The sequence below is a fragment of the Drosophila takahashii genome, chromosome 3L (genome assembly GCF_030179915.1).
Source record: "Drosophila takahashii strain IR98-3 E-12201 chromosome 3L, DtakHiC1v2, whole genome shotgun sequence".
Classification (NCBI taxonomy): domain Eukaryota; kingdom Metazoa; phylum Arthropoda; class Insecta; order Diptera; family Drosophilidae; genus Drosophila; species Drosophila takahashii.
In genome coordinates this window covers 20422168-20447236 of record NC_091680.1, presented here as the reverse complement: position 1 = coordinate 20447236, position 25069 = coordinate 20422168, and the positions used below count along the sequence as shown (strand labels likewise).

Here is a 25069-nt window from a genome sequence, read left to right as displayed (position 1 = left end):
GAAATCGCCATTAAATCAAGAAATTCGCCATGAATTTCAGTCGATGGCGATTTACCGTATTTTTTAGAAAGGAATTTTCTAAAATTTAGAAAAAAATTTCTGAAAAGCAGAAATACTTTTCTAAAATCAAGAAAAATTCCCATAAAATTGCGAAAAATTTCCTTAAATCCAGAAAGTACTTTTCTTGAAAATAGAATTTTTTTCTTAAAATAAGAAAGGACTTTTTTTATTTTCAGAAAATTTTTTTTATTTTAATAAAATGTATACATATTTATTTAACTATTTTATTTCCTAAACAAGAAAGAGAAAAGAAAATAAAAAGGATGAAAAGAAAATTATTAATATTTCCTAAACAAAAAAGGAAAACAAAACAAAAAAGATAAAAATAAGATAATAAATATTTCCTAAAGAAAAAAGAGAAAAGAAAACAAAAAAAGATAAAAATTACATTATAAATATTTCCTAAACAAAAAAGAAAAAAGAAAAGAAAACAAAAAAGATAAAAATTATTAATATTAATATTAAGTAGGTATTTAATATATTACCTATTATTAAAATTTACTTACTGCCAAATTATCAACAATACCTGAAATTAAAATTATTCCTGCAATCGAAAATAAAAATTAATATTAGAGAAGGGTAGTATTTGCGGCCTGCAATAGTATGGCCTTTGCTTACCATAAATTTTCACACACTTACCAAATTTAAATTTAAATTTATTTAAATTGCTTACCTATTAATTGCCTCTTAGAGGGATCGCACTTTAACTTTCTTAAATGGGCTCAACACAAACTTATTACTTTGAATGCTCATCCAAAACTGAGCACAAGGGTTCAAAATGCAGCGCAACGCAAGCAACTCTCTCGCGAGAGACTGCATTTCCAAAACAACAACGCAATAAAAGTTACAGCTACGCACAAGAAAATTCTCGATCATACGCACAAACACACATAAACATATACATACATACGCCAAAACTGTCGTCGCAACGCGCCGCGGACTAACCCCTTGTCTTCTTCTTTTTCGTTTCGAAGAAAGAGTGAGAAGCATAAAAGAAATACAAAAAGTTTTTCTTAAATCTATGGTGATTTTCTAATTCTACTTTTTGGTTTTCAAGAAAACATTTTTTTTTAATTCAGAAAAATTCTTAAAATTTAGAAAAATTTACCGTATTTTTTATGGCGACTTTCTAGATTATAGGAAGGGCTGAAGTACATTTTTTCTTAATTTAATGGCGAAATCGCCATTAATTTAAGAAAACTTTTGGAGAGCCAACTAGGAAAAAACACCATTGATTTAAGAAAAAAAATCATTTTTCTAAATTTTAGAAAAGTTTTTCATAAAATTCTGTTTTTATGGCCTTTTTTCCTAGATTCAAGAAAACAATTTCTAAAATTCAGAAAATTTTCTAAAATTAAGAAAAAATTTCATTTTATGGCGATTTTCTAAAATTTAGGAAAAAAAATTTTTTGAGTGTAGTGACGAAGCGCACCAGGAGAGTGTGCGAAGGCGACTACTATATATACACGAAGAAATGAAAATCTACTGTGATGGTCCGATCATAATGAATGATACACCTATCGAAAGGTATTGCGAAAACTAACAGGACTGCATACCAAGACTCTAAGAAAATCAATTGGCTTGGGAGAGAGAGCGGTGAAATTGAAAAAGTGAAAACTTCGAAATTTGGAGTTGTTGGGGCCGGTGGGGATAATTGCCCCCTCGCAATATTTTAGTTGTATTCCTTTTAAAAATACCCGTCGAATGAGGGGTCATTTGTCAAAATCCGAAAACAATTTTCTTATTCGGCACGCTGCAATAGAAAATGCCTGTGAAGGGAAAAAGGCTGGAATAGTTTGCTAGGGCGGGCCGAATGAGAAAATATTAGAAAGTCTATTTAATGAAGAGTGTAATAATTTTTCGTCACAAATGTTGATATCAGAACTTTTGTATGTTGAAGGTGCGTTCGTCACTAGTTTTTTACCTCGTTAAGAGGTGTTTTTATTTGATTTGTACATACATTGCAATTACCAAAAATATGTTCTTTCCTTTTACAAAAATGATTTCGCGTATTTATGGTCGATGTAAAATGTCACCGAATTTCCTTTTTTCTGGCATTTAAACAACAGTAGTGCCCGAGTTCACTTAATTTTAAAAGGTTTACAAATTTAGGCCAAAAATTCAACCTAACAAAAAGTAGTATTAATAATAATCCTATTTTTTTAACGGCCCTTTTGAAATATCATCTGATCTGTTCCATGTTTGAAACTTTAGAGCGTAAATTACAAATATATTTGTATACTTAAAGTATACTTAAAAAATTTTCTGAAAATAAATACTTACTATCCATCCACAACAAATCGCCCATGTCGACCATTCGAATTCCATTCATTTATAAGACAAATTTTTCATGATTATAAAGAATTTTATTAAACGAGTTAAAATTATTTATATTATGTGTTCATATAGACGAAGTGTTTAGTGTGAAGTCTGTTAGACAATGAAAAACGTATCACAGTTTACAATCTTATTGCGCTAGTTTAGTATTTAGCCTAAGCTTACATTGCAGTTTTGAAGAGAAACATTTGATCCGGTACTCTAGATACGATGCATAACTTGAATGAAACTTGAAGTTACTTAACGCGCTAAACGGGGCTACAGTTAATATTACACAATCCGTCTGGTTCTTGCACGATCCCATATGGTATATATATATATATGCAGTATATATATGCAGTCCGATTAGTTGGTGAACTTCTTGAAGAGCGGCTTGAACATCATGGCCTCATTCCGCTGCAGTTGGGGCGACGAGGAGCTGCTGCTGCTGCTGTTCCCGCTGCTATACTCATCCCGCGGCGAGTACTCCCCAATGCGGGCCGAGAAGTTCATGGGGTAGTTCATGGAGCTGGGGGAGTTGAACCCAAAGGCGTTACTGCTGCGACAGGTAGCGGTCATAGGGGCTTGAGAAGCGGTAGGCAGGAGACTCAAAGCTCCGCTCAGCACCTTCATATTCGGCGGAGTTTGGGGTGGAGTATCTGGTTGGGCTTCGAGAAACCCCATCGCCCGCTGACTCGCTGTGGACTGAGATAGCTGCTGCTGCAGCGGATGCTGCTGCTGCGGATGCTGCCGATTGTGGAACTGCAGTGCCCCGCTCGAACTTCCCGTAGTATGGATGGTACCGCCCACCTGCAACTGCTGCTGCTGCTGCTGCTGCTGCGGGGGCATATTGCTGTAGGGGATTGTATTGCTGCTCGTAGTATGCAGCTGCTGGGTCGTAGCCCCTAGAAAACCCCCGTAGGCCGTGGTGTGCGGCCTTAGGTAAGGAGCTGCTGCTCCGGCCCCATTGAACAGCTGCTGCTGATCTCGTCCTGCATCCTGCGGAGGATATTGCTGCTGCTGTTGCGCCTGCTGCTGTTGCTGCTGCTGCTGCTGCAGCGGCATCGATTGGTGACCCATGTAAGCCGGCGGCGGTGTCTTGCAGCCAACTGTGTCGGCCAGACTCCAGATCTTCGGCTTGGTAGCTGGAATCGGCACGCCACAGTCCCGGCCTAGCTGGTTTTTTGGATCCCCAAGATCACCGCCCTGCAGCTTGGCATTGGCCTCCCCGTGGAAGGGCAACATGGCCTGTTGGCCAGCCTGATAGTAAGCGGGATGCTGATGGTGGTACGGATGGTAGCCACTCGGGTGTCCGCCGGAGGTGCCACCTCCGCCCGGATAGCCACCACTGCCAGCCGAGGGATAACCGAAGCCGGCTCGCAAAATGTTCGCCTGGCCCAAGCACTTTTGGTCCTCGTCTATGGCATCCTCCTCCTCTTTGGTCTCATCTGGTTTAAAGAAACGGCAGCTGTAAGTAAGTTACCCCAGGGAATACCAGTAATCTCCCCCGAATTACCTTTGGCCAAACTGCCACTCTGGCTTCCCTTGCTCGGCTCCAGATCCTCCTTGTCCTTCTCATCGTCCGACACCAAGGCATCGTCATCGTCGTCCGTTCGATTCTTCGGCTCCCAGGTCATCTTGTTCTCCTTCTTCAGCCGTCGACGCGCATTGGCGAACCAAGTGGACACCTGGGTGAGCGTCATCTTGGTGATGATGGCCAGCATGATCTTCTCGCCCTTGGTTGGATACGGGTTCTTCTTGTGCTCATTCAGCCAGGCCTTCAACGTGGCCGTCGACTCGCGGGTGGCGTTCTTGCGACGAGCGGCCAGGTCGTAGCTGGCTCCATAACTGGAATTAGAAACAAGCAATCCGCTATTTAGAGAAAAGACACAACCAAAATTATTGCATTTAAAATTGAGTCACTGTAATTAAGTTTTCATATTGTTTTATTTAGACGTTCCTAATATATTTTATTAATTTTAACAATTTTGTAGTCTATGGTTGGCCAGTTGTAAATGATTCATTGCAGCTACACAAAAAAAAACCCGCCTGAATCAAATCGATATGCGCATGGTAAATTTCTGGTATTTATACGCGCATCGCAGTAGTGACTTCTCTCTCACGGACTTCGAAAAAGAGAGCAATAAACAATATGGCGACTTAAATTACGTAAGTGGCCTAAGAACATTTTACATTTCGAGCATATAAAGTCAAATTGATAACACATAACATCAAATCGATCATCGTTTCATATCAGGTTTTTTTGGGCGTATAGACCTAAAGTCTAATGTTGTCGAAAATTGAGCAGAAACATCTTTTTTTAATTTACAAGTTCCCCTTGCAGAAGTATTCTCTTTCTAATTGCAGGGCCCTAAAAAATCGCGGCAACAGCGAAACATGGAAATTCATTAAAAATGCGGAAAACTCAAATTGATGTTTTCCCACCACCTGCCCCCCGTCGAACCTTAGTGCTCCACTCGGGAGCTTGGGAGCTCGGGTCCTCGTCCTGCCAGTGTAATACAACGTCAAAATATTGTAAAACATAGTTGTGAAACAGGGCACGGCCACAAAAACAGCAACAACAGCAGACCGAACCGAACAGAACAGCGTCTCCGGCAATAACGAGGACGACAAGTGGGTGCAACCGGGTGATCCAGTTGTATTCCACTTTACTCCACTCCGCTCCGCCAGTTCTCTTCAGCAGTGCACTTATCGCATTTTTTAACCCACCAGAGGCTGTGGCATACCCCCTTACACCCCCTTTATTCACATCATCCCCATCATCAGGCATCCGTCCTCTGCAATAATGGTCTACGATGGTATGGCGGTGGTCCTGGCCCCCAGAACTTCCTAGCTAAATTAAGCCCCAACCCAGGCGAACTCCGCTGCACATCCGGCTCATCCGCTTTTCACTTTCGGGTCTTCCCCGATCCCCAATCCCAACCCCAATCCCTTTTCGTCCTCCTTTATTTTCCGTTTGGTTCTTTTTCATGGGATTTTTATGGAGCCACAATCAACAGTTTGTGTGCGGTGAATTTTACAACAAGATAAAGAACGAATCTCGGGACCGCTGCCCGTCGAATGTAAATTCGACGTCCTTTCTCCTTGTTCCTTCTGCTTTTTTTCCTTTTTTTTTACCGTTTTTACCCTGTTTGCGTGCAGTGTGGAGGATGTTCATAGTGATTAGCACAAGAGTTTGGAGGAGGACTCGTGATTTTTTATTCCACCAACTAAATACTGGTATGGATCTTACTAAAAACTGCTTTTGGGGGTCAGGAGACTTTATTCAAATAAGAGGAGTTATAACTGTTATAAATAAAAGTTTATATAAATAAAATATATATAAAAAAATCCATCGCAAATCGCTGAGAACTTTATTAAAAGTAAATGTATTTATGATAAGTAAATTCTTTTATCATAAAAATTTTAAAAAAAAACGTTTGGTTTAAATAAAACATGTAATAAGATTACAATTTTGGGTTTATAATGCATTTTTTAATAAGTACCTATTAATTATTTTCTATATAATATAACTAACCCTTAATCAATATATTCAATGTTATATAGTTTCAATGGAATACATGAAATTTGAGCAAGATATCTTTCACTGTAACAACCCATAAAGTAAGTAGTCAGATTTGTCCAATAACCGTGACCAGAGGTTGTGAGGCCCGTAATTTTAGGCACGTAACCCGCAACATCGGCCGGGGGCAGTACGCTATGTTTATACGACTTGGCTATATGATTATCGCGTAGTTCGGTAGCCGGGGATCCGACGGATCCGATCCGAGTGATACGCTTTGTGGGCTTTTTGTGCTGTTATGTTTTACAACCTAACAAACATCAATTTGTCCGTAATTGGCACGCATCCTATTTTTGTATTCGCCATATAATTGCAGTGCCGCGAATGCATGTAAAATGTGTACATGTGTCTGCGTTCTTTTGGCATAACTCTTGAACAAAAAATGAAAAAAAAAGTGGAAAAAATGAAATGAAATGATTTGGCTTTGGCTGCTGCTGCTGGCGGGCCATAATCTTGTTAACAAATCACATTCTTGTTCACACAAACACACGGACACGGCTATATGGTCACAATGGCAATATAGCCACCACATAGCGGTCGGCCGAATGGGCCGCTTATTAGTTTTAGACCGGCTTACACCCATTTACATTTCAGCTTTTATACGAGCACATGCAATTTGGTCGGAGCCACCAATTACGGCGGCCATTATCTGCGAGTTGCGATTTACAGCGGCGGGCGCATTTCCACATTTCCACATTTCGAACAAATAACGCTGGCTGGCGCACAAATGACATTGGCTCCCGTGAGCAGACACGTTTCATGCCTGTCACTGGGTAATTACGCTGGCTGTCAGTCCACCGCCACCACCACCCCCATTCGAGCTGTTCAGCCCACTTCGCCCCACCACGGCAATTGCCATCTGCCAGACAGACTTACAGACAGACACTTGGACGAACTGACTGCCAGTCAGTCAGATTTTCCACCTTTCCATCGAGTCTCCCACTTGCCAGTTTCCCACTCCGGTGCCAATTTGTGACAATGAACAAAACAAAGCGCAACCGTTCCTCTCTTAAATGTTTGTCAACCCGTAAATATGTACCCGCCTACGCACCGAAAAAAAATCATTTAAAAATTGTATAATTTAACAAAGAAAATTTCTGTCTAAAATATTAAAAATAACATTTTCACCTTTTTTAATAAAATGGAAAAGAATAATTTTTAAAATAAAAGTAACATTTTGGATTTAAATTTATGGGTCGTGGTCTTTCTATATTTTGGGATTCATTTTATTAATCAAAATATATTGATTTAAATTTTAAATAATTATAGACATCCCAAAAAATAACAAAGTTCTAATATTTCTTCCGACATTTTTGGATTAGTTTTTTGTTGAGCAACTAAACCAAGTAATTTCGTTTTAAATTTTAGACATTTTGAACCTCTCCGAAATATAATTAAATTTGTATACTTATACAATAATTTTCTAAAATTTTCCAACATTTTATCTGTATGATTTATTTGAAGTTCATGAAGGACATACATATATTCGGCTATAAAAATAAAATGTTGCCCTGCCTTAAATCAAAAAAATGCTGATTGTACAAAGATATTTTCTAAAAAACAAAAATTTCAATCTAGAAAATAAATTACGATTTTTCCTATAGTGCACGCACATACAGGCCTAAGTACATACAAACACCGGTACATTGGTAAGTACGTGCGTATGTACTGCCGCTCAATATGGCGGCCAACATGGCGTTCATTTGCGGCTCACACCTCTCCGCCCCCCTGCGCCTGCACTCATTCCACACCGAACCCCCCTTCCAATGCCCCTCCCCCACCAACATGCATCGCTTACAACTCACTCACTCATTCATTCACTTAGCTGCAGCTCGATTTCATGGGCTTTCCGCACGCAAGCCGGGCCCAAACGAAAGCGAACCGATCCAATCCAACCGTCCACAGTCGACCGAACCGTCCAAACCGTCCAACGGGAAGCCGCAGCCGTTGCATGCCACTCAGCCTTTCAGCCACTCCACCTTCCAGCTCTTCTTCCCCCCGATTTTGGTTCGGAATTATATTCGGAGAGGGAGCTGAGGGAAAGGGATCCACTGCCATCGACCATCGTATCACTCCTGTATATGCGTACGCACTTGTTTATGCACCCACGTGTGTACGTACTTAAGGCTTAATGTATGTGCATACACAACAACAAAATCTGATGGTTTTTTGTATGCTCAAAATATTTATTTAATAGGTGCTAATTATACAGCGCATTCCGGAAAATCACGCACCTACACAGTGAATAAAGGTGAAGCTGAACTAAAAAATAAGATAGCAATAGAATTTTCCATGTTTTGTGGACTATATAAATTAAAATATTTTTACAATTTAAAATTGAGTTAAATGACAAAATATCTAAAAATAGATTTTGATCAAGAAGTTAAAGTAAAACCGGTTAAATATGGAAAGCATTAGAAACTTTTAATCCAAAACAATTAAATAATACGAATAAATGAGATTGCAGTATATATAAAATATAAAAGCGCTTTAAATTTAAAAGATTTTTCTACCTTTTAATTCAATTAATTTTCCTTTCAGTGCAAAAGCTCACATGTATTTATATATAAAGCCCTGTGTATGTTGTGCGTTGCGCGCACTGGCGTGCAATTAACTGCTATTATTTTTGCAGCAATCATAAATAAATAATTTCGCGCTCTCATACAGTTTCGAACAATTCAAATTTTATTATCGCCCCGTCCCCAGAGCACTTGCTCACTTGGAATGGGGAAAAATCGAGGGAAATCGGAGGAAAACGCAGGAGCAGGGCAACGCAGCCGCCGCAAGCAATTAAATTCAAATCAATTTCAAGTACTGGCAAATATTTTGTAATTAATTATGGCTGCGCGATTGCGTTTGATTCGTGCAAAACAGTCGCCATGTATTTAAATTGGGCTAAAAGGCTTTCTATTTATTTTCTATTAGACGCAATTAATTATTGTTTTCGGGGGAATGGTGTCTTAATTTGTGGCACCGAGCCACGCAATTGCCATTCGAATCTATTTTTCGCAGAGAAACTAATTAAATGATTATGCTTACCCATAGGCCGACATGGGATCGTAGGAATAATAGCCCGTGGTGGGCTGCAGTCCCGCCGAGGTCCAAGCTCCCATCTCCGGACCCGCGCCCGTGTCCTTGAGTCCGTACGGATTGCTCTGAAACGATTAAGAATTCAGCATTCGATTGAGTTATTATATTGTCGCCATGGTTGCTATAAGCGAAACAAAGCATTTTCCCACAGTTTCCGAAGTTGACAATTTTGTTAACATGGAATCTATAATTTGGCAACATATTTCGCAGCCGAACAAGCAAATGCCGAGTGGCTGGCCATATTTCAGAGACAGATACACCGATCGATACAGAAAAATACATAATTTAAGGCAGCGACTTTCCGAAAATCGGTAATATCTAAGTCGAAGCGCCGATTATTGTTATTATACCCCTACATTAATACACACATTTCGTATATTTTTAGTCGTATATGAAAGCAGCCAACCCGCAAAAGGCTGACACTTTGAATTTTAATTTGGCTCGATTTCTGTTTGTGGCGTGCTGCGATTTATGCCCTCGGAAAATGACAGCCGGATTTATGAGCGACAACTATTGGCCAGATCGCCGCCGCTCGAGCGCCCAATCTGGTTGGCCCTGTCGAGCCGGGCTTTTGTGAGCTCTTGATTTATGAAACGGTATTAACATTTTTAATTGCTTAACATCATGTATGCCGTTGTTTATTAATTTTTCACCCCACCCCTTTTCGGCCAGAAAAGCCGCCGCTGCCGAGTGACAAATATATTTATCAAAATGTCCAACGAACAGGTATTGGTATTGCTTTCGACCGCCATCGCAAAGCCCTTTGCCAGATTTATTTACCAATCGAAATGGGGCGAAATGCCAGAAGTGAGATTTTGCTATGTAGATCTTACGGAAGAACTCACGTATTAACACCTCGCTCCCGAAATTGAGCGACGACATCTTATCGAGAGCCTTCCGAGATATTTTCTTAATTAAAAGTATGCGCTTCGTGACGACCGATAAAGAAGACACTCGGTCAGGTGCTCGCCAGAAAATCCAACAAAAACAAAAGGAAAAAAGGGGAAAAAATAAAGAACGAATGAATTTCCTGTTGTTGTAAATAACAATTTAACATGACACTTTGGTGGCTGCCGCTGCCATCTCCGCCCCATTTGCTTTTCTCCTCCTTTCCCGCGGGGGTTTCCCTCTTACATCACTCTCTTCTTCGAGGAGGTTTTCTTTGAAGTACTCGCCGAGAGCCGCCCAAGTTGATTAGACTCGCTGTTCGTTCATATTAATTAGATCGTTCAAACTAATGTGCTTATTACAGCCCTCGTAAACATTGGGGAAATATTGTTGACAAAGTCGGACAAGTGTTTTAAGATTTCTCTAAATTAGGAACAATTTATGAAAAGTGTGTATTCAAAGAGAAGTTAACATTCCCGAGGACAGCAAAGGACTTAAAACCAAATTAATCTGTGGTGTAGATTTTTTGTGTTATTTTGATATACAAGTTTAATTCGGTGCGGTTAAAAATTCTAAAGACAAAATATACCTTCTGCCACAGCTAACATAGTAAGTTATTATTAATTATCATGTCATTAATATAACAATTATTAATATCAAATAAAAAAATTGATAAGATAATTTTAAAAAGATTATTAAATTTATAATTGTATTATAATTATCATTATTGTTTTGAAAACGATTAATTGTTAATTTGACCACTGAAAAATTATATAAAATGTAATATCTTTAAAGGCAAATTTTATTCTTGCAGTAAAAATAAAATTGGAAAGTCATCAAGACTGTTAGAAAATTATGTCTTCTATATAATTTTTTTATAAACGCAGGATTAATCATTCAGCTTTTTATTTCTTAGAAAAAATATTTCATTAAAACTCTAAAATTATTAAAACTCTAATATTTAAGTCAATCATATTTATTACAAACTAAGAGATTCACTTAAAAACTGCCAACATAATTCTCGACATATTCTCGAACAAAAATTGTGTACACAAACCACATCGATGAAAATATTTATCTGCTGTGCGATGCGGCAACATGATGTCCTTATAAAACACTTGCTCGGGTATTTGGGCACTTCCAGCTAAGCTGTTTGGCCTATCCATCTCGGGCAGTTAGTTATTTGCCAAGGCTAAATACTGTCCACATTGTTGTTATACATATTGTTGCCAATTTTATGTGTTTGTTTGTGTTTTTGCCTGTGTTTTGTTTGACTTTCATTCAGGCCAGCAGCAAAAGCAGCAGCCAGCGTGTGTTTTGCTTCAGTCATGCTGTGCTCGTGTACATTTCAGCGGTCACTTAGAGACTATATAAAGACAGTTGCGGACAAGGTAATGGGAGTACTTGAGGAACTTGAAAAATGCCAATAAGTGTGATTATTTATACACATATTAAAAATAATTAAAATCTTTATACAAAGATTACGTTAGACAATTTTTTTATCTTAAAAAAGTATTTTTTCGCGTTTAAAATAATTTGTAGATATGTAAAATAACACTGTGCAACATTTTTAGGGTTATAAAATGTAACCGCAATTCTGATTTCATTGGCGGAAAGAACTCATCGAAATAAGCTAAAACCCATTTGGGTTTCTCTGGCTTAGCTCGCGTTTACCTATTATAGCGAGTTAAAGTTTTACATACAAAATTTATTTGTAACGGCCATATCTTGTGAACCGATTAAAATTTTACTATCAAGTCTTCAGTGATTATGTAGCTATGAACCCAAGGAACTAAATTGACAAATGACTCTTGCGAAGACGTACACCTAGCGCGTTAAAAATCGAAAAATTAGGCAAATTTGTTTTTTAAGGCGCTAGGTGCACTAGGTGCTAAGTGCGCAAGAGTCATTTGTCAATTTAGTTCCTTGGGTTCATAGCTACATAATCACTGAAGACTTGATAGTGAAATTTTAATCGGTTCACAAGATATGGCCGTTACAAAAAAATTTTGTATGTAAAACTTTAACTCGCTATAATAGGGAAACGGGAGCTAAGCCAGAGAAACCCAAATGGGTTTTAGCTTATTTCGATGAGTTCTTTCCGCCCATGAAATCAGAATTGCGGTTACATTTTTCATGTTGCACTGTGTAATCAATACTTAGTGTTTTAAATTTTAAGGAATTATTAAAAATTTGTAAACTTTTTTTTGAACAAATTTGTGAGCAACAGTAAGTCAGACTGTTTTTACTAAAGTCAAAAAATAATAATTGTTTTTGGTGCGTGTTTGAAACAGCTATAAAATATTATAGTTGAGTACAACTTAAAATAAAACAAGAAAGGAAGCTAGCTTCGGCCAGCCGAAGCTTATATACCCTTGCAGATCATTCCTATTAATTTACAAATCGCAAAAATGTTCAATTTTCTAATATTTCCCATTAATTTTCCGATCGTTCCTATGGCAGCTATATGATATAGTCGTCCGATTTTGATCAAATTAAAATTGAAATTCGAAAATATTTAAAAAGAGTCATATCCTAGAGTAGGGGATAATACAATAAAAACCAAAGAAGCTAGAATTTATTTCCTATTACCTTTCCATTAATTTTCCGATCGTTCCTATGGCAGCTATATAATATAGTCGTCCGATTTTGATCAAATTAAAATTGAAATTCGGAAATATTTAAAAAGAGTCATATCCTAGAGTAGAAGATAATACAATAAAATACAAAGAAGCTAAAATTTATTTCCTATTACTTTTCCATTAATTTTCCGATCGTTCCTATGGCAGCTATATGATATAGTAGTCCGATTTTTTAACTAATTAATTCGAAATTCAGATATATTTAAAAAATAACATCCCCAAAAGTAGAAGGTAATATTCCAAAAAACACCGAAGCTAGAATTTTTTAAAGTTTTTTTTTCCGATTGTTCCTATGGGAGCCATAAGATATAGTTGTCCGATCCGGTCGGCTCCGACATATATACTACCTGCAATAGAAAGAAGACTTTTGGGAAAGTTTCATCCCGATAGCTCAAAAACTGAGAGACCAGTTTGCGTAGAAACAGACAGACGGACAGACGGACAGACGGACAGACGGACGGACAGACGGACAGACGGACAGACGGACAGACGGACATGGCTAGATCGACTCGTCTTGTGATGCTGATCAAGAATATATATACTTTATGGGGTCGGAAACGTCTCCTTCACTGCGTTGCAAACTTCTGACTGAAATCATAATACCCTCTGCAAGGGTATAAAAACCAACCAAATGTTTATACCCTTGCAGAGGGTATTATGATTTCAGTCAGAAGTTTGCAACGCAGTGAAGGAGACATTTCCGACCCCATAAAGTATATATATTCTTGATCGGCATCACAAGACGAGTCGATCTAGCCATGTCCGTCTGTCCGTCCGTCTGTCCGTCTGTCCGTCCGTCTGTCCGTCCGTTTCTACGCAAACTAGTCTCTCAGTTTTAAAGCTATGGGGATGAAACTTTCGTAGAAGTCGTATTTCTATTGCAGGTAGTATATATGTCGGAACCAACCGGATCGGACAACTATATCTTATAGCTCCCATAGGAAGGATCAAAAAAAAAAAACGTAAAAAAATTCTAGCTCCGGTGTTTTTTTTAATTTTACCTTCTACTCTTGGGAATATTTTTTTTTATATATTTCTGAATTTCGGTTTTTTTGTTTTTTTAAATCGGATCACTATATCATATAGCTGCCATAGGAACGGTCGAAAAATTAAATGGAAATTAATGGGAAAAAATTATATCTTTGGTGGTTTTTATTACATTCCCTTCTTCTCTGGGATATGACTATTTTGAAATATTTCCGAATTTCGATTTTAATTTTTAAAAGATCGAACTACTATATCATATAGCTGTGATAGAAACGATCGAAAAATTAATGTGAAATAATAAGAAATTTAACATTTTTGCGATTTGTAAATTAATAGAATGATCTGCAAGGGTATATAAGCTTCGGTTTGCCGAAGCTAGCTTCCTTTCTTGTTTTCTTTAAAATTACTTTTTTAGGCTTTACAATTTTTGGCATTTTTTAAACTTTAATTTTTTTCTGAGTAATAAATGATTTTTGCAACATAAGTACCACTATTATTTTGACCGCCTGCTGTGTGCTTGTGGTGCTCACACACACTGCAGCATAAGCTTGATTAGCCCACACATACACGAAGAGAGTGGAGTGTAATTGAGGCCATGGGGCAATATGTTTTGTTTCCAATGATTTTGCCTTTCTTTATGCAAAGTATCAAATATCGCAATGGAAGTCAATGGCAGTTGGCAGTAGGGAATCGGCGGAGCAGGCGGGCTTATAAATTAGGTAGATGGATAGACGGAGATAGAAAAGGAGTGGCCATCGGGGGAATGGGGATGGGAATGGGAATGGCAGAAACTAAACCCCCGATACGGAGCCAAATGAGGTTTGACTGAGCTTCAGTCAGCCATAATGATAATTCGATTTAGTCGACTGCATTGACAAGCCATCGTCGTTGTCGTTGTTGCTTTGTGTCGTTGTCGTTGTTTTTTGTCTCCCTCCTAAGCTGCGGACAAAAGCCACTGACTACACAATTAAAGTCATACGTTGAGATAATCCATTTAGCCCTCTGGCCCATGGCTCTTGGCCCTCCGGCTCTTGGCCATAACACTTGGAAAAAATCTACACATTTCTTAACTAATGGCAGAAATAAGTTAGAACGAAAAAATGTTTGCCCCCCAATTTTGAATTATACAAAATAAACCAATTGCATGTCAAATGACGATAAACAATATTTATAAAATATTATTTTAAAAAATTTAAAAATTATTTATGATTTAAATGAAATTAAACAAGTTTGAAATAACAAAAAAACGTAAAGTTACACACAAAAAAAAAACTTAGTAAAATCAACTGTAATAATTGTCAAACAGGCCCCAACCAGCAAAATTGTCAATTCTACTAAGTAAATAGTCATTTCACAACAACAAAATACACACAATTAGCAAAGACACAAACCCAAAGCAAAAACAAAATACACGTAACTATTTTAATAGTTACGTAACTATCTTTGTTGGTCAATTTTACCAAGCAAATTTTTTTGTGTGTAACAATGATATATTTATCAGAAATTTATTTAATCCAATCATTATATCTACCTGTCAATATATGGTTATAATTTAACCAGTTTTAAATAGCAAATATGAACATATATTTAGGAATTTCATAAAGGGCATGAATTCTAATCCATAATGAAATTCAAATTTATAAAGAATTTCATCATAAAAACTTGTGTTTAACATGATTTAAAAAATGTCAACAAATATTTTAGAATACCGAAAACATAGGGAAGTAAATGCTTTAGGTTGCCCACACTTCGAGTTTTTGAAGTGCACTCACCAGCGGCGAATAGAAGGCGGAGCTGTCCACTCCGATGCTCTGGTAGGGATTCTGGTCCGTCGAGGGGTAGGGCGTTCCGTAGACGCCGACGCTGGCCGCCGGGAGGCGGGAGTAGCTGGAGAGGGCGAGGCGGGCGGAGTCGTACTGGCAGGAGCAGACCGTCTGACCCGACACCGGGTCGGTCATTATGGGCCGCCCGTTCTCACAGCAGGATCCACCACCACCACCACCGGCACTAGCACCACCGGCTGTGGGCGTCGTGCCGTCCAGGGAGCCACCGGTGGGCAGGTCCGCTCCTCCGGCTCCTCCGCCCGCCGAGGATCCACCACCGGCTCCAACCACCGTCGCCGCATTCGAGTTCTGCGAAAGAGCATTGGGACTCAGCGCCCCCGAGGAGGCATCTCCGCCAGCTCCGCCGGTCGGCTGGCTGCCCTGACAATCCTGACCTCCCGGTGGGCTCATCGCGGGGGCGTTTGTCATCACCAGCGCCTCGTTCACATTCACATTCACGTTCGCGGAAGCGTCCTCCGGCGGCTGGGCACTTGGCGGCAGGAGCTGCAAGAGATTGGAAGTGGATGGGAAGAGGGTCTTGAGTCCGACTTTATCGCAAATTGAAACACAAATTCGGCTTTTCAGCCCCTTATCTTATGTGTATATTAAAGTGACTGCAGAGAGAAAAATCTCTTAAAAATTATTTAATTATACAAAACAAAATCAAGGCAAATATTTTTTGAAAGAAAAGGATTACATTTTGGAGAAATCTAAATTTTTGTAAGATGTGCAATCCTTTTTTGGAGTAATTATCACTTCGTTACTGTTAGATTTCAGACATAAATCGTAAAAATAAATTTCATGTTATACCTACAACTGAAATTAATTTATTCTTACTGACTTTGAGCTTTCCCAATTCCAAAAAAAATTTGTTAAGGTCTTCTAAATGATTAAATCATTGTTAAACTAAAATGTCTCTAAATATTTTACCTAGATGCAGGTAGTAATTTATATTTATAAGTTAGATAATATAATCAAATCGTCATTATGCTTTTCCCCCTGTGCAGGTACTTCAAAAATCCAAAAGCATTCGCTGATAGCCTTAAGTGATATATAAACACACATCGCCACTGGTTTACATAACTAATGCATGTTAATCAAGGGACCATTTTAATTTTTATTTCAAACACCAAGGGCCGATGATCGAGAAATATTTTCCCTCAGCTGCAAAAGGGTCATTTCGAACACCTTTTAGAGATACGAAGACCCGATAAGACTCCACACTTACTGTGACGAGGTGGGGCTTCCAAGAAACCTCCAATCATTGTGCTATTGAAGGAAAATATTTCATTTTGAACACAAAAAGCTGTCCCTAAACTGACATTGTTTATCTCCAAACATTTCGCCAATGAATTAGTTTCTTGCGCTGTTCAAATGATAAGATATTTATGATGATTGTTTCAAAGGGTGATCAGTTTTCTTCTAACTATCTTTTTATCTAAGTGTGTAGTGAACTTTTATGATAGGTATTTTAGAATTTTTAAAAAAGAAAAAAGATTTTTAAACATCTTTCTATTTACTTTTTCCAAATCAGTCATATATATATTTTTTTAGTTAGATAATATGATAAATTTAATAAATGTTCCAAATCCATGATATATTATCCAATGTTTTTTAGTTGGAAAATTGAGAAGTAATTTTATAATTATAGGAAATTTCCGTTAACAGCGGTCTAAACTAGATGTCAACTTTACCGCGAAGATGCGAAATGAAAACCTGCCTGGGAATGGATGCCTCCGCCTCGGGAGTCACAGGAAACGCACGTACATGCATAATGGCTAATTTTCTACAGCATAAAGCCGAGTAAGTCATGCTAACTGCCGTACTGGAATGGAAACTTCATAAATATTGATGTCCGGCAATGTTGTTTGCCCACCCCATATCGTCCTCCTACCGACGAAGACACCAAATCCGCGCGGGGGTCGCTTGAATCGCTGGGTAATTGCGAATTTAATTCGAAAAATCGACAGAAGGCCCATTACAAGATGCATCGATAACATGTAAGCGAATATGGTGTTAACACACAATCAATGCCGCCGGCAGGAAAGCGCAGAAGCTGCACGGGATTCATAATCCCGCGGCGATTAGGTTCCCTTAATCAATGGTCAAGCTTTGAGCTTCCAAACGACTCCTCTGCTCTTCTGAGCTCCTCGGCAAATGGCGGCCAGATCAATTACCCCGCAAATCGATTTCAAGTGCTCGATCGGAACAGGCTGATGTGATGTCCTCCATCTTTTCTGTCGGAGAGCTTCGCCTATGGCATGCGCCAGTCACTTGGCAATTAATATGCAAAATGCAAAATGCGCCAAGCCCAAGAGCCCAAGACTGGTTGGGGCATTTAAAAATGCCAGAAATCAATGAGGGTGTGGCAGCCGACGCCTATAGGTCCGCAGTTCGGGCTCAGAAACCAGGACCCAGCCGAGATCGATACGGGGATATATGGAGATGGAGATGGAGTCGGGCAAACATGCTGGCAAAGGCTTCTGAAAATTACCGCGGGCAATCTGCAGAACGAGCGGACTGCTTTTGCTGCTGCTGCTGCCTTAATTTCAGAAAGTCTGAAGGCTGAAAGTCCCAAGTCTGGGCGAAAATATCGGCGAACCGAACCCATAATTAAGTTGAGTGCTCCGCCTGACGGACAGCTACAAATTGATCGAATGCCAGCAAAAGGTCATAATATCTGGGCAACAATTTCAGCCGGCTTACACGGCTTCCGTGGCAGAATTCAGAATCCAGAATACAGAATTCCGGGCAATTTTTAAATGCAGCCCCAAAACGCATAATTATTCCGCGCCATTAACATAATCTGACAATAGAACCTTCGCCCGAAATCGCAGCATGCATATTATAATTATCAGATGCGATCGATCGATCCTCTTTAAAGTCTTCAAAGCAGGTGAGTGATCCACTAGAAGGCCGTCTGATCGTCTCATAATTAATATAGGAAATTTTTGAGTCATGCTGGAGCGTAAAAATAATAGAATTTCGAGGCCAAGACCGCTGACTATATATAGGGACATTGTCGAAAAAAAACCAAAAAACGCACAACCATTTATCAAAATTTTACAAATGAATGATTCAGGTGTTTTTTGTTTGTGCCGCGTGATTTTAATTAGTAAAAAGCAAATACATTTCGGTCGGTCTGTATGGCCTGTATGGGAATACTCGACGATCGGCAGAAGGCGAAGGAGGCTGGCTGCGTTCTCCGTTCCCAGAGACTCTCGCACAATATGAGAATTATGACAACTGATCTGATAGGCGACACCATATAGGGAGCTCTATGCGCCTGCCAGATTCCGCAGCTCCTTGAGCGAATGCATTATTCATGAGGCGAAATGCAGAGGACTCCATTCCTTGCCTTTCCGCTGGCGGAGGAAGCGCCAGTCCAGTGGGCCATGGCCATGTGAATTGGCCACGTCTTCAGTTGGCAGTCGGCAGTCGGCAGTTGGAGGCTGCAAGTTGCAAGTTGCGACTTGCAGACGACTGGCAGGCGACAGTGCGCAGATAAGATCTGCTGGCCATGTGTGCCCAGTAACCAGTGCAGAGAGCCGAGTACCAATACCACATCCCAATACCACAGTCCCGAGTCCCAGTCCAGTTTCAGTGGCTTTGGAAATTTCTGTGAATCGCAAACGCAGCGATCTAATCGCGACTTGTATCTCTGGGTCCGCTGCCAAGCTCCCGATTCCCTGATTCCGATCCCGAATCCCTCCCCCGACAACCTTCCTTCTTCAGATGACCAAGTTGATAGCACAAGACTATAAGCGCCACTTGGAGTCGAGGAGCAGCCCCCATCTTCCCCGCAATGTAAAGTAGATCACAGAGGGCCCAAAGTCATTGGTCCATTCCATCGATCGTTTTGTGGGATCTCTCAGTATCTGGCAGCCAGAATCAATGGATGCTCCTCACGTAGCTACCAACGCATTCCCAGGGCCTGCCCTCAGCTGTCACTTTACGGTTATGAATTTTATGATTTACGATCGCCGCAATTGAATTTTATTGACTTTTCAACAGTTTCACCTGAGCGTGCTTCAATCGGCACCTCCCATCGTCTTGGCCTTCTGATTGCCAACGAGCCGGGCTTTTCGCTTTTCTCATTTTTTTTCCTTTTCGTTTTCGACTGCACTTAATTGGACTCGTGTGGTCCGAAATGGGAAAGACTCCAGAGTTCTTCGGTGGAATCCCCACGTAGTGTTTTTTCTTAAGGGTCGATACCAAGCAATTATAGCCTGGGAAATTAAATTTTTGCTCTATCTCTAGGCAAACTCAATCAATGGGAAATTCAATTTACTTTTGGCTTGCTAATAATTTCTTTAAATTCACTAATTCATCAAAATATATCTTAGAAATATTATGGTTGCACCTGCATGTCTTTTGTGCAAAAGCTTTAAAGTACCGAACAGTTTTTGTGACTTTTTAAAGTGGGCAAAAACTGTCGAGTCCTTGGAGTGTTTTTTTCTCAGGCCATTTATCAGCCATCTGATTTATTATCGTTTTTTTTTGGCCTTCCACCAATTTACTGTCATATAGATGGAAAAAGTTTGCTTTGAGCAGCTGTTTTTGTTGCTCAGTGAAAAGTCAAAAAGCGCAACAATCAAAGACTTTTAGCGGATTTGCCCTATAGTGGGTCTTCAAGATCAAATGATCTGATAGCTTTGACTGGGAACGTTAAAAATACTCTTATGAAAGCTGGTGGTTTGGATCTCAAATTTACAAGTTTTTTAATAAGATGGGTTAAAGATATTTTTAGAGAAGTTTCTTTTCAAATTACAGTCAATTTAAAAAATTATATGAGATTCATGTAGTAAGGAAATTTAATATAATAAATATCAATCATAGTTTGCCCTCTTTTAAGGAGAAATGTTACTAACAATTTTAATTATTTTCTTAGTAATCAACTTTTTTTGTTTTAAATTTTTTGATCTAATAATAATTGTAATTAGTTTATAAAATCTGTCTAGAGAATACTATCTTCATATAACATGAACTTCCATTCTTAATAATAATAATTTTAATAGACTTTTTCATTCCTCCTGATATCTTGAAATCTCCTGTGTGTTAATGACTATGAATATTTATAGACCATATTAATTAGAGACCCACCTGCGAGGCCGACGGAAAGCCTCCGTATCCGAATTGTGTGTAGGCAGCCATTTCGCTATATGACTAAATGACGCTATAAGACCTTAGTCTTAAGTAACTCTCTCTCTCTCTCTCTCACGTGGGCAGTCTTCTGGAGGATATTTAGTAAAGCTGCTACATCAAATGATGTGCTGATGGGGTTAAGAGCTCAGTTTCGATTGGGTCTATTCACAGTAACCGGCGATAGCAACAAGAACGACATTAGGCCAACCGAAAGTACATATCTCGGGTCTGTCACTCGCTATTCGAAATTCTGTCACTTTTTTCCTTATTGGATTTCTCTTGGCCAGAACAACACTCGCAAAACGGCGGCGGCAACACGAAAATCGACGAAAAATCGACGGCAAAACCGGCGTTATGGCCAACACACGCTCCTCTAGATGTGCACCTTATAACGTTCGAACACGAACTGGTTGCGAATGCCGTTGCTGTTGCTGCTGTCGCCGTGATGTTGCTGTTGGCCGTGTTGCTGCTGTTGCTGCCGCTGCTGTTGTTGTGGCGCATTCCGCTGCAGTTGCTGCCAGAGCGGGACAACGAGATTGCGGCCCCCAGAAGAATGCCGCTCGCCTTGGAGCAACAAAAGCCGGCGGACTGGAAGCGAGAATTGGGCAACGCCCACCATTCGTTTCCTCTCTCTGTGCCATCCATTCCCCGCCAGCAACTCGTATTCGCAGCTCACTGGAAGTGCGGCGGCTCAACCACCAATCATAATACTCCATTGCCTTCGGCTGGCTGATTTAATGGACAGGTGCGAGGCGAATACAATACCAAAAAAGATTAAAAAATGAAATGGAACTGCGAGATATCCAGAATTTTCACAACTCTCGATGGTCTTGTTTTCCCCACGATTCCCGGGCAACGCCCATTTGTTTTGTTTGGCTAGTCATTTGTTTGTTTACCTTTCGAAACACTGACTGAGCCACTGACTTCTCGGTTTGGGAATTGCTCTCGAGCTAATGCGATCGCCAGCTGAAAATGCCAACAAATGTGGTGCGGTTGCCAAGTGGTGACACAAAAGCGTTAATACGATCACCGAATTCCTCTGCACTCGCTCTGTATTTATCGCCCGTCATTACCTTTATCGCTGAATTGCGCGAAAGTTAACTCCCATTATCAATCCTAACTAATTAATCTCACCTTATCGGGTTCATAAATTATACTTAAATATCAAGCTACCTGTATACCAGTTATTCCAAATATCATCGAGATTTTAGCTTATTTATGCGAGGAATTAATATCCTTAGTAAGCCATCGTCATTTAATTCTTGGACCATTTCAAATTTTCTATTTTAATTCCAACTGAATTGGTCTGAAATAACTAGATTTTTACTGAGTCAAAATCTGCCAAGTGGGCCACCCCTGTTCCGAAGGTCCGATTTTCATCGAACTTTTTTACTTTTCCGGTTCACAACGAAAATATAAGAACTTCATTTGAACGGTTTTGCGAAATTTTGAGTTTTACCGGAGTTATAGGGGTCAAAACGTGGCATTTTTGACACTTTTTCGAAAAAGTTGCACTCAGTCATTAATTTATAACTTCGGAACGGTTAGATTTATCTTTATGATGTTTTCACTAATCGCTCAAGAATTAATATGGCTTTTCATAAAAAAATTTAAAAAAAAATTAAAAATTTTTGTTCTTAAAAATAAATCAACATTTTTTTTTAGTTGTTATTTTTTTCAGTGTTCTTCACCAGCTATAGAGTTTAAAACCATTTGAAAATAAAGTTTGATTCATTACGAAAAAGATCCAAAAAAAAAAAAGAGTGGCCCGGCCAAAGGTTTTTCGCAATATCGATTTGAAGAAGGGCGCACAGCGGTTTCCCATACAAAAACGGCTTGCTCGTGAAAACTGGCTGGTCAACACATGCCGTAGCGAGCGTAGCGTCAGCTGTCAATGGGGGACTTTTTGCCGTTTTGTATGGAAAACCGCTGTGCGCCCTTCTTCAAATCGATATTGCGAAAAACCTTTGGCCGGGCCACTCTTTTTTTTTTTTGGATCTTTTTCGTAATGAATCAAACTTCATTTTCAAATGGTTTTAAACTCTATAGCTGGTGAAGAACACTGAAAAAAATAAAAACTAAAAAAAAATTTTTATTTATTTTTAAGAAAAATAAATTTTAATTTTTTTTTACATTTTTTTATGGAAAGCCATAATAATTCTTGAGCGATTAGTGAAAACATCATAAAGATATCTCTTACCGTTCCGAAGTTATGAATTAATGACTGAGTGCAACTTTTTCGAAAAAGTGTCAAAAATGCCATGTTTTGACCCCTATAACTCCGGCAAAACTCAAAATTTCGCAAAACCGTTCAAATGAAGTTCTTATATTTTCGTTGTGAACCGGAAAAGTAAAAAAGTTCGATGAAAATCGGACCTTCGGAACAGGGGTGGCCCACTTGGCAGATTTTGACTCTACTTTGATTTCTTTCTAATAAAATTTTACTTTTGGCAAACATTTGAAAATACCCTAATGATTTTATGGTAAATTTTAATTGGAATTTAAAAATAAGTGAAATAGTTTAATTACCCATTAAACTTAACCAATTAGTTCCGACCGAGGCTCTACAAATATACCTTAATAGCATATTCTAGCCAATTTATTTCCTCCACTTGAAGGCATTTCTAATATACAAGCAATTTTAATTGCAATTAAATAGCATTTGACATGCATCCCAAAAACATGAAATTGGTGCCCTCATTTTTGATTTGACGAATTGCATCTATCATGTTGATGGGTGATTTATGGTATTTTTGGAAATAATGAAAAGAGAATTTCGTTTTGCTAAAAATATGGTTTTTAAGAAGTAATATATATATTTACCCACTATTCCGTTTACTAAAAATATCTTTCAACCTTTTTACTTTTCTATAAAAAAAATACGAGCAGTTTGAATTGCAATTAAATAGCTTTTGACATGCTTCCCAACAACAACGAATTAATGACCTAATTTTTGTTTTGACGAATTGCATCCGATTTATAAAATATGAGTTTCTGTACGATGATAGGTGGATCTCCAAAAAGTTATGACATTCTCCTATATGCATGGATTTTAAAGAAGTCATACTTAAAATACATATACTTTTATATTATCCCTTCAATGGCATACATTTCCGTTTACTATACATTTTTATCAAACTTTTTACTATTCTTTAAAAATGCCTGCCTGCCTGATTACCCAGGCAGAGGACTGGGAAAAAAGTTTCGCTATTACTAACATATTTGGACTTCCGCTTTATGATCCATTTTTTACGATTCTCCGGCAGGACGAGGGACCTGCGGGGTGCCCAACTAATGCCCAGGACACGCATTCCGGAAATGGTCTCCGGCGAGAGTCCACTGTGGATGGATGAGGATGCGGATATGGATGTTATGATGCCGTGAGGTAAACCTCAAATGTTTTTGCGGGTGTCGCGGATGCTCTCGTGTGTGTTGGCAAGCTTGTTTGCTGTGTCTCTTTTTTTTTGTTTTCTGTTTATTTTTATGATAATGTAATAAAAGCAAATTAACCTATAAAACCGAAAAAGTGCGACTTACACGACGGAATTGCGCCATAAGGTCTGGGCGTGTCCTCACCTCGCTCCGCACAAGATATATGTATTCGTATGGCAGTGGGCAGGGAAAGAAGAGAAACGATCCACGTGGTGCTGATTTGGAAGTGGGAGTGGGTGTGGCATAGAGCGAAGTGGAGTGGGTGGAGGTGGGGTGGGCGCACCACCCACCGCGGCCGAGCATCGGCGGAAAATGAGAGCAACGTGTTAGCTCAAAGCAACAAATGACCAAAGCTGTTGCCCCTGCCAAACGTAAATGTGAATTAATTCCAAGGGAAGCCAAGTCATGCCGAGGCCAAAGGCAAAACCCAGCGGCCACTGTACACTTGGCCCAAAATTAGAGAAAGAACCCTTGGAAAATATTTAGGATGAACATTATTTTACTTTTGTCCACAAAGTGAAAGACATTTATCAAATTTGAAAAAAATAAAACTTAATTTACGCTTCACTACAAAACTGCATAATTTAATAAATATATATATATAAATCACTTTAATTTTAATTAAAACATTTTAGCCTTAAACCAATAAGAATTGGCTTTCAAATAATTAAATTGCTGCATATTTCAACATTTTTTCTATCACCAAAAAGGATTTGTTTTTGTTACAAGCCTGCCACCTTTCAAATAAGATTGGTCTATAGATCAATATATTCTAAAAATAAAGGGAGTTTTTTTTATAGTGCAGCAGCAGCAACAAGAACGGAGAGTCCCCGGCCAAGTGCCCCTCCGGGTGTTAAGTACAATATTTGCTGTGTTGCGCGTTTTACGAGTGGCGCTTTTGCAATCGCTGGGTTTCGCTGGGCGAAAGGGGGCAGCCAAAGGGGGGTAAGGGGGGCGAGGCGGTAAGGAGGCGGACAGGCGGCGGGGGGCGTGGCAGCGCCGGGCCAAATGCAATCAATCAATGGGTCAGCATGATGGTACACACCAGACGAGTGGCAACCACATGGGGCGTTTCCATTTGCGGCAGCCACACACTGACCACC

At 39.2% G+C, this 25069-nt stretch overlaps 1 protein-coding gene across 2 annotated transcripts; it reads right to left on the bottom strand.

Moving 5' to 3' along the window:
- Nucleotides 1-2404: 2404 nt before the first annotated feature.
- On the bottom strand, nt 2405-21135 carry ara (araucan). 2 transcript variants are annotated; one of them, XM_017138564.3, is made up of 5 exons: nt 20493-21135; nt 15339-15893; nt 8999-9114; nt 3893-4248; nt 2405-3824 (listed from the first exon to the last, which is right to left on the bottom strand). In XM_017138564.3, exons 1-5 carry the CDS (start codon nt 20541-20543, stop codon nt 2743-2745), a joined length of 2160 nt encoding a protein of 719 aa, XP_016994053.2. In that variant the 5' UTR covers nt 20544-21135; the 3' UTR covers nt 2405-2742. The 2 variants fall into 2 exon arrangements, with proteins under 2 accessions (XP_016994053.2, XP_016994054.2); XM_017138565.3 differs by having other exon boundaries at nt 3893-4224; nt 20493-21132.
- Nucleotides 21136-25069: the final 3934 nt, after the last annotated feature.